This window comes from Seriola lalandi, unplaced genomic scaffold, assembly GCF_002814215.2.
Source record: "Seriola lalandi dorsalis isolate HSWRI2012SDOR001 ecotype SW California unplaced genomic scaffold, Sedor1 jcf7180002054797, whole genome shotgun sequence".
Taxonomy (NCBI): Eukaryota; Metazoa; Chordata; class Actinopteri; order Carangiformes; family Carangidae; genus Seriola; species Seriola lalandi.
The window spans coordinates 248,145-257,671 of NW_019525350.1; the positions used below are offsets into that span (position 1 = coordinate 248,145).

The following is a 9,527-nucleotide window of genomic DNA, read 5'->3' on the forward strand; positions in this document are numbered from 1 at the left end:
CTGGATGCTGAGTCCAAATATTGTCATTTATGGCGTTTCCTCCAAATTAATAATATTGCTACACATGGTGCCAAGTTTATATATATCACCAATATAAAACATATATAGTGTTCTCCACTGGCAAAAGGTTTTAAAGGCATAAATAAAGATTCATACTGGAAATGTTTCACTATCTTGAGCACTGCTGCAGTCACTTGGTCTAAAGTTTATTATTCACTTTGTGAATAAAGACTGGGGCGGCATAACAAGCTCTAAACACAACACATATGTGTGTTAAGTATATTCTGCAGAGTCACGTCTTTACTAAGACACAGTCTCCGATGGAAATTCATAGCTTCAAGGTGGGTTATGGAGCATATTAGCCGTACTTTGGCAACACAACAACACTTACAGAGCACATAGATACAAAGCAGTATGTATCAGTGGTTTGTTGAGTTTCTATGGAAATTTTGATTCACTTTCCCCCATTAAAAAATGGGTCAACTGGAATCCATCATGTCGACCATGAATTCAAATTGACCACAGCCTCCATTCTCAATGAAGGAAAGAAACACAAACAATTTAGAAACATCCCTTCAAGTCTGCAGTAGGTGAGAGTTTGACACTGACAGACTACGGACAGACTATAACTTTTGAAATGTGCAATAACACGTTTCACAGATTCAAATGGAAAGTGGAGTGTTTTAACAATTGCAAATACACCCTTGTTCAAATAAACAGAAAGGCCGCTACAGCTAGCTAGCTAGATATGCTAGCTTGATAGGCTAGCTTGATAGCATATCTATCTATCTCTCTAGCGTGCTAACTAGCTAGCTAGAGAGATAGATAGATAGATAGTAGCTAGGCTATCAAGCTATCTATCTCTCTATCTATCTATCTATCTATCTTTAGGAAGATATTGTTCTATAACTGAAAACACTTCCCTACTCTTACAGTATGTTTTGGCATTTACCATTATCCTGTAACTGTCACTTAAATGAAAGCTACATCGGCTACATTAAATAGCTTTATAATTATGCTGTGTTTTACCTAATGTACAGTTGCTTATATGTAATATTTAGCTGCTAAACGTTCACCAGCTAGTAGCTAACTTTGTCTACCTGCCTTTTTTGTGCTGGACAGGTAACAAACAGCGGATTTATTTGAAGAACACAGCTGTTTGTCTTATTGATTGAGATGGATCACAGTTGAATAGTTGTATTAAATAAAGTGAAGGTATCAGGCAAAGGTCTGACAGCTAACTTTCCGTGACACCTCAGATGTTCAGGTTTTCAATCGAATGCTTATACAGTATAAAACCAGTGCAACAATTAAAACAGAAAGCCGTTTATAAGACATATATTAAGAATTTTAATCTATTATTGTGAAATGTTAAGGCATACATACAAATGTTTCCTTTACAAAAGTTCACAGCAACATCATATCATGGGTCAACCAGGTGAAGCAAGGCACCTTACCAGAACCTGTCATTTGTCATCGGTTATAACTTAAAAGTCGAGTACATCTTTGGCACCAGGAAACAAAACAAATACACGAATATAAATGAAAAAAAAACCAAACAACTACAAAATATATTAACTTCTCTCACTTCAAAATAGCCATTCATGTAAACACATTCAAAAGAAAAGTGAAGGGCATTAACTCAAACTGACGCGTTGCACTGACCAGCAAATGCACCGTGAAGGGGAATATGAAGGGGAATACCAGCTCAATTGTGAGATTTCACAAGCTGTTTGTAAGACCTCAAACAATACTCATCACTGTTATCGATGCTGTAAAAGATGGAGCTGGAGTTTGTGACTCCCACAACTGACAACATCACTAACATTTTTAAAACTGTGATTGCGAAAAACGATGAATTTGGGCGGTATTCCCCTCGAAAGAGTAGAACAAATCTGAACTGTGGCATATTCCAGTTAGCTACAGAACAGAAACAAAACAGGAGTCTACATTCAGCAGTGTTCAGTGATCCTACACTATGCGGGGAGAAATAAATAGAAGATTCCATGTCGGGGATGTAGTCGACTCAGAAATGTGAGTAACGGAGAAAACACGGCTGAATATAACACAGTGATGGGGACAACAAATAGAGTAGCAAATGCAGGCCAATTATAGTTGACCATTTCTACACTTCTGGTAGAACCAGCTACCGCGGCTCAGAAGAAATAACCAGCCCCAGAGAATGAATCATGTGGAGAATGCACGCCATTTTAACAAGGGTGAGGGGTCAGACTTTAGATAGCCTTTTTCTTTAACGGGAGCATTCCCTCTGCGAGGAATGTGAGAAGATTAGCTCCGGCGTGTCAGCGAAGGGGAGCGAAATGTTGGGCAGCCGCCATCTGAGGCCCCAAACATTAACCCCAGGATCTGGAAAATTAGACGCCCGTGAAACACTGTCAATCCTCGCAGGCTTTTTTAAGAGAGAAATGAGCTTGCTCCACATTCAAGGGAAGTTTCCAAAGCCTCTGCTGAGCAGGGCCCCCCGAGTGTATTTTAAAGAGAGGAGCGACTGTTAATTTAGGGGTTCGAGTTGTTCTGCTAAACAGAATAATCCTCACACACGGCATGATAACATAGATGCTTATACTGAGTCGTTTTTTATAAATATTCCCATGGTAATAGGCATGCTACTGGAAACAAAATGTAGACAGGCTGCGCATGTAATCCAGAGAGTGAGTCATTTGAATATATATTAAAAAGTGATCCATGTCCTTCTCACCTCTCAAACACAAATATCACAATATGAGCAGCATTTACAAATATAAATACAATACATAACTAAAAAACAAAACAAAACATGCACAACCCATGTATATGCACAATCAGCAGCCCAGTTCAGATTCACAATGCAGAATACTGTCCAGGTACCTAGAAGGATTCTGACTTGTGAGGCAAAACCTCAGAGTTTGTGAATTGTGCAGAAGCAGGAGAGGGAAAGCTCAGCTCTGCCCTCAAAACTGTGTCACATTCTGGACTCTGCCTTTCTTTATAGTAGTCAGACAGGGAGGAAAGCCGTTAACACCTTGGCCAAAAGCGTCCGTTCGCCGTTGCCCGTCACCGCTCAGTTATTTGAGCCTCAGCCAGCGCTCAAATGAGGATTTCAACCACCTCTGCGTCTGAGCTGTTGATGCTCTTGAATGTCTTGAGCGGTGCCTGCGGCTCCTCCGAGGTGTCTGCAGTGAGGATAAAATTAGCAGATTAGAAAAACAACTTTGGTATGATGGAGCAAATACAACTGCAGTGATGGCTGTCTGCAAAGCTGCACATGACCTTGTTTCATTTATCTGCACGAGTACAGTACATTTATAAAGTGGTCATATAGAATAAAAAAGGGCTGGATGTCAAGTGCTTCACAGAACAATAAACCCACCGGTGGTAGCTGCTGAAGCTGCCTCAGGCTCGGCTTTTAGCTCGCGAGGCTCTGCGGCGAGCTCAGGCTCCTGCGGGGCCTCGTCGCTTTGGGTGCTCGAGTCTCTGCTCGCGCCCTTGGGCACCGCGCGGGGGTGGGGCTGCAGCGCGGCGGCACCTGTCAGGTCATCTGAGAGGCTCTTTCCTACAAACGCAGACAAAGAGAGGAGGCTGCTTAATTACCCGCTTACATCCACATTTACACATCTGCCCTTGTTGAGTTCTTCCCATGACTATTCTGGATGCGGCTATTCTGGAGTGAGAGATGATATGCATTCCGCTTTAAAAAACAAGTTGCCTATTTGAGGGACACCAAACGGTTGTCTCCTGCTCCCACACTTCTTTTTTTTAGGAAGTGCACATTCTGTCTGGTGACACAGACCAGTCTGCCAGTTGTCGTTTGATCGCACATGTCATTAGATTCGAAAATTCCTCAGCGGGGCGAGAAGTGTGAGGACAAAAAAACCCCAAAAACTCACCTTTACTCTCCGTGCTGCTGGTCACGGTGTTGATGGAGGGGGCGGACCTTGCCAGCCGAAGCCCCTGTTTCTCCAGCTTGCCCTGCTCCCATCTGGAGCGCTGCTGGAGGACTTTAACCACGGCGTCCTTCTCCAGGAGCTGAGCGTGAAGTGCCCGGATCCTAAACGCATGGAGGACATGATGAGCTCACAAACCCCCCGAGCAGTAAGACATGAACTGGTGTTCAAAACACGAACGTGGGAAGATGTGTACCTGTTCTCCATCTCCTGATATCTATGACTCGACAAAGGCAGGTCTTCATTAAAGCTGCTGTTGGGCGAGTGTCGGGGTGAGTGATTGATGATGGTTGTATCTCTGAAAGTAAAACAGACGACTGTTAAATTCTTGATCCGTAAACTTCACTGCACTTGTAATAAACCAGTTTTTTTCCTTTACTACATTTGTGTACGTGTCATCACACCTCTGTGCTGCAGCAGTGGCGGCTGCGTCCATTGCAAACTGCCTCATGGTGCTCTCCTCCAGGTACTTTTGCTCCCACTTGGTGATGTCTGCCTCCAGAGCCAGAATACGCTCCTCTTTCTCCCTCAGCTGCAACGTGGAGGAGCTCAGTCCGGACGCTGTGGGGTCAGCTGCCTGGTTCTGAGACTGAGAGAAAAGACATGATGGAGTGGTCAACATTAGGCTTAACATAACAAATAAGCGTATTCTCCAAGCTGCAGACATAAAGAAGAAACGCTCGTCTATGTAACGTGGTCTTCTCCTCACCTGTTGCGCCCTGAGGCTCTTCAGCTCCTGCTCGAGCCGCGTGCGAAGCCGCAGCTCCAGCGCCTCCCTCTTCTCGCACGCCGCCTGCAGCTGAGCCAGCGCGCTCTGCAGCCGCTCCACTTTCTCCACGTACGCTCTCTTCCTCTGCAGTTCTTCCTCCAGCTGCCGGTTGCGGGCCTTGGCCGAGGCCAGGCCCTGCTCCAGCAGCTCCCGCCTCCGATGGCACTCCTCCCCGGAGACGCGCAGATGCTGAATCTGCCTCTCCAGACGGTCGCGCTCTCGTTGCTGCTCTTCATCTAAGAGACAGAAAGGGGAAAAAAGTACAGGTCAGAGGCGGGAAGAGTAACTATGACCTGGTCCTGGAGGTTGTAGGAGTCAGAGGGTCGTAGGTCAAAGGAATACTAAAGAGGGCTATACTGTACATCAGGACAGTTCAGTGGCCCTTCATTGACTCGGCCAACTCAGAGAATTACACTTTAAATGGAATGTGACCCAACAAGAGACATTAGATGCTGCAATAAAGGCATGTGGTTCAACAACAGACCACTTGGCACCCTGTCCTCCCGAGTGAAAATAAATCATAGCGCTACGGCCGTTGTTACCGTAAATTCAATCATCATTAAAATAAAATATGTTCCATAAAACCCATTAAAAAGCAGCTCAGATTTAAATAAAGGCTGTTAGAAAGTAAAGCCAGTTCATCTGCTGTGCCACTTAAAAAAAAAGGGGGGTGATTACACAACATGAGTGCATGCCTGTGGAGGGAATGCAGACTTCCTCTTATCCACTTACGCACACAGGCATAGCTTTGTACTGGGAAAAGCTCTGGAATGCTTCTAAGGACGTGAAGTAAACAAGCAGCTCAAAATATAATTCAAGTGGTCCTTCTAACAAAAAAAAAACAAAAAAACTACACATCCCACTATTGTATGTTATGTGTTTTTTTGCCTCTGCTGAGCCAAGATAACTGCTTTCAGGAAAAACAAACCGACCACCGGCTGTTTAAAAATGCCCAGAATGGTATGTATGGCCGATTATGTAACTATGGAAATAAAACTAAACTTAACTTTTAGAAATGTATATGCAAGGTAAAAAAAAAAAAAAAAAAAAAAAGGTTAGTTGGGTTTATTCTGCAGCAGCATCCCTGCACATAATAGAAAAGGAGGACAGAAATATTCAGAACCATGAGGTAAAGAAATGCCCAAACAAGGAGAGTGAGCGAGCCAGAGGTCATGTTGAGTCGGGCCCGGACGCCCTGGAGTCCTAGACTTATTAGTTCCCCTTGAGAAGGGAAGTCGGCAGTGATGCAAAACTGAGCAAGGAGGGAGGGGGTGTGTGTGTGTGAGGGAGTGGGAGGCCTTCCTAATGTTGGAACAGCCTGAAATACCTAAAAAATATTCCTGGAATCCAGGCCACATTTACTGCAGCTATGAAAAATGACCGTCGTCTAAGTGCCAAGAGTCACTCTTAACGTTAGAGATAGAGCCGTGTGGGGCCGCGGCTTTTACAACACGCCACATCGCTGAGAGAGGAAACCAATCCCTGCTCAACTATGTTCCTGCTATTGTTAAGTGCTTCACAGGGCAGTGTGATAAGATAAGGAAAATGATCCTGAACTCTTCCTTCTCTCCTCCGTCATTGGATCGTGTCGTGAAAAGACAGTTTCTCTAATAAAAAGACATAAACTCACTCTGCTCCAGCAGCTTGACAAAGACGTGCTGCTTCTGGTCTGTACACTCAGCTTCCTTGGCCGCTCGCTGTTTGTTAGCCGTGTCGAGTTGTTCTGTACCGAGGAGAGCAAAACAAAACACGACGGTTAGACACACACACACACACACATACACACACACGTTTTAACAGCAGGACTGTGTCACTTCAGCGGATTGGATGAACACGTACCTCTCAGGTCTCTGTTGAAGTCGTGCATCCTCTTGATCTCAGCCTCTAGTTTATTCCTCATTGTTTTCTCCAGAGTTTCCCGCTTGGCAGAACCTTTCATCAGAGTCTCATAAGCCTCAGAGATCCTCTGAATCTCCAGCTCCAGCTGAGAGGAAAATATGAGGAGAACATGAATCTCTGGGAGAGGCCCCCACCCCCCAAACTCATTCATTCAGTGTCTGGATAGTGGTTTAAGTTGCAGTTGTTAATATCAATGAGACTAATTAGTCATCCCCACAAAGGCCACCTTTTTTTTTTTTTTTTACTGCCTACAGGCAAACGGCTTCCTAACACTATGCGCAACTGAAAAGTGGGAATCAACATTCCTGAGTGAACACTTGTGGGGTCCAGGTGTCAAGGCATTTGTCTGCTTTCATGGCAATACGCCAGCATGCTTTGAAAGACAAAAGGGGATAAAGATGCATTGTGGGTATTCTATGGGGCTGGAATAGTGTGAAAACTCCCAACACTCAACTGGCAAAAGCGAATTATTGAAAAGTCCCAAACAAAACAGAAAGAAGGAGCAGGAAATAAATATGATTAAAAACTGTGGGAGGAGATGCGTCTGTGTCACTTCCCCATGAGCTGAACTCGTCTCTCTCCTCTACATATTTCTTAACTGCCAGACAGCTCATCACCCTGACATGCCCTGGCAGGAAAACTGATGTTTTACAGTTTCCACTCCCTCTACGAGCCAACGGGCTCCAATTCATCGCACCGCCGTCCTCCCTCACCTTCTGCAGCCGGGCGGCCTTCTCGGCGTAGACCTCCAGCTCCTTCCTGAGCCGCTCGTTCTCCCGCATCAACGCGTCCGTCTGAGCCGAGTTGTTGCTGGAGGCTGCGGAGACGCCGCTGTGAGCCGCCTGGGACTGAGCGGACACATACCTGCTGAGGGGGGAGATACAGGTGACTCATTACAACTCTGCTGAAAACCACAATGTCTCGGAGATAGTGGGTGAACGATCGTCTGGAGATCGCGGCGGTGGCCTGCACCTGCTGTGGTTACCTGTGATGCTGTGAGTGGAAGGGGGGAGGGGGGTCTCTGTAGTACTGTACATGCTCCTGTGAGTGACTGAGCATATATCCAGGAAGTCTGGCACAGAAAGGATAGTCCGGCGGTGGCCCGCGATGGTTGACACACTGCTGAGCCCCCTGCCTGTCGGGCGCCACAGCATTTATCACATTATTATTATACAGCTGTGGATAGCTGTGTGAAAAGCTCGTAGCCAGACTGTCTCTGCGTCCATTTCTCTCCAGAGAAAGCTGCATGAGCCTCTCACTGAGGGAGCGAGCATGCTCCCTCTTAAGATCCCACTGTCCCTCACTGCGACTCCCCATCATGTCCATGCCGGGGGCCCCTTGCTCTGCCTGCCCCTTCTGAGAGATCAGGTACTGGGAGTGGGCCTTGGCCTCCTCATAAGTGGGCAGCTCCTCACCATGGAGCTGGTACAGGTGGCACATGGGGCTCTCAGAGCGCAGACAGTCCCCCTGGTGCTCCTGGCCCTGAGGCTCCTGCCGTGTTGACATCTGGATGTACTGGGTCTCCTCCTGAGTGAGGCTCTCCAGAGAGGAGCCTGTGCCGCCGCCACTGCTGCCTCCGCGCAGGGCCTGCTGCTGGATGGCCAGCAGTGTGCGAGTGTCCGTCAGGTTACCGTAGCGCAGCTGCTCCTGGATGAGACGGTGCAGGACCGTTCCTGAGGAGTCTTCAGCAGTTCTCATTTCAGTCAGAGGGAAATTAGAAAAAGGAAAAAAAAAGAAAAGAAGACAGCCTGGAGGTGGCGGTTTGGACTCTTCACAAATCACAAATCTGAAAGAAAAACAATAATCTTGATCAGACTTGCACATCTTTCATTTTATCTAATCAACTCAGCATTTTTGTCAGGATTCCCAGACCTCATTCATTTGTAATGGCTGTGATTCTGCTGTAAACCACAAGCAGAAACACTGACAACATTCCTCTCAGTCATAATTCACAAGCTCTGCTATTGCACCATGACTTTTGCTGTGAGTGCATGAGCTGTTGCTGGAAATACCCCTGACAGTGATGTCAGTGCAGATCCAGTTTTATTGCCCACACACTGTAAAGCATAACTTTCTCCAGTCAGACAGCAGAGTAATACTGAACCGTTGCTATGAACGTCAGAGTCCTCCCACACTTTCACACAACAACAAATAGACTGATTTCTTAATCTGGCATGAATCATATGCTTTAACAGGAAACATACCAAAATATGCAAAAGAAAAATAAAAGCTTCCTGTTAATTATTCGTAATAATATGATCAAATACCGCAGAGATGGAAGGTAAGAGGCGCACAATCTACAACAAGCTCTATGTTGTGAGTGGCTTTTAATTTCGGTCTTCAGATATCATTGGAAAACCGGATACAGTCCAGTAAAGGTATTTCTTTTACTCAATAAATAAAATAAATATGAGATCAAACTGGAAAAGCAACATAATTAATGCAGCAGTAAGTCAGTCAGTGCTGCGCCATGCTCAGACGTCTAGTTATCAGGCATCCAGACACAGTCCGGCCCCGGAGCGGGAGATAAACTGAGACAAAAACAAAACGTAAAAATAAAAAACAACTTACCGAGTGTTAGTCTCATCCCACACGAAGCTGGTGAGCAGGCGGTGAAATCTCCCGGTGAGTTTTTCTGCGCTCAATTCAACAATGTCCACAAGTCTCCCGAGCTCCTCCGCTCCATGTACGTTTGTCTCTGTCCGTGTGTGTGTGTGTCGGTGTGTGTGTGTCGGTGTGTGTGTGTGCGCGCCGACGGGCAGCAGCAGACTGAGCAGACCGAGGCTGCGAGCTGCACCAATAAATAACTGAGGGCCGATTGTTCGCTGCGGCTGGAATGACTGGAATGTAAAGGCTCCAAGTCCCTGTGGGATCAAAAGCAGAGCACAGGGGAGGAGGAGGAGGAGGAGGAGGAG

At 46.0% G+C, this 9,527-nt stretch overlaps 1 protein-coding gene across 2 annotated transcripts; it reads right to left on the bottom strand.

Annotated features, from left to right (window-relative positions):
• Window positions 1-1,326: 1,326 nt before the first annotated feature.
• On the bottom strand, window positions 1,327-9,317 carry amotl2a (angiomotin like 2a). Of its 2 annotated transcripts, none has more exons than XM_023425975.2 (11): window positions 9,184-9,317; window positions 7,598-8,398; window positions 7,326-7,476; window positions 6,553-6,697; window positions 6,344-6,436; window positions 4,654-4,949; window positions 4,349-4,533; window positions 4,141-4,242; window positions 3,888-4,048; window positions 3,371-3,553; window positions 1,327-3,173 (listed from the first exon to the last, which is right to left on the bottom strand). In XM_023425975.2, exons 2-11 carry the CDS (start codon window positions 8,308-8,310, stop codon window positions 3,088-3,090), a joined length of 2,115 nt encoding a protein of 704 aa, XP_023281743.1. In that variant the 5' UTR covers window positions 8,311-8,398; window positions 9,184-9,317; the 3' UTR covers window positions 1,327-3,087. The 2 variants fall into 2 exon arrangements, with proteins under 2 accessions (XP_023281743.1, XP_023281742.1); XM_023425974.2 differs by having other exon boundaries at window positions 7,326-7,479.
• Window positions 9,318-9,527: the final 210 nt, after the last annotated feature.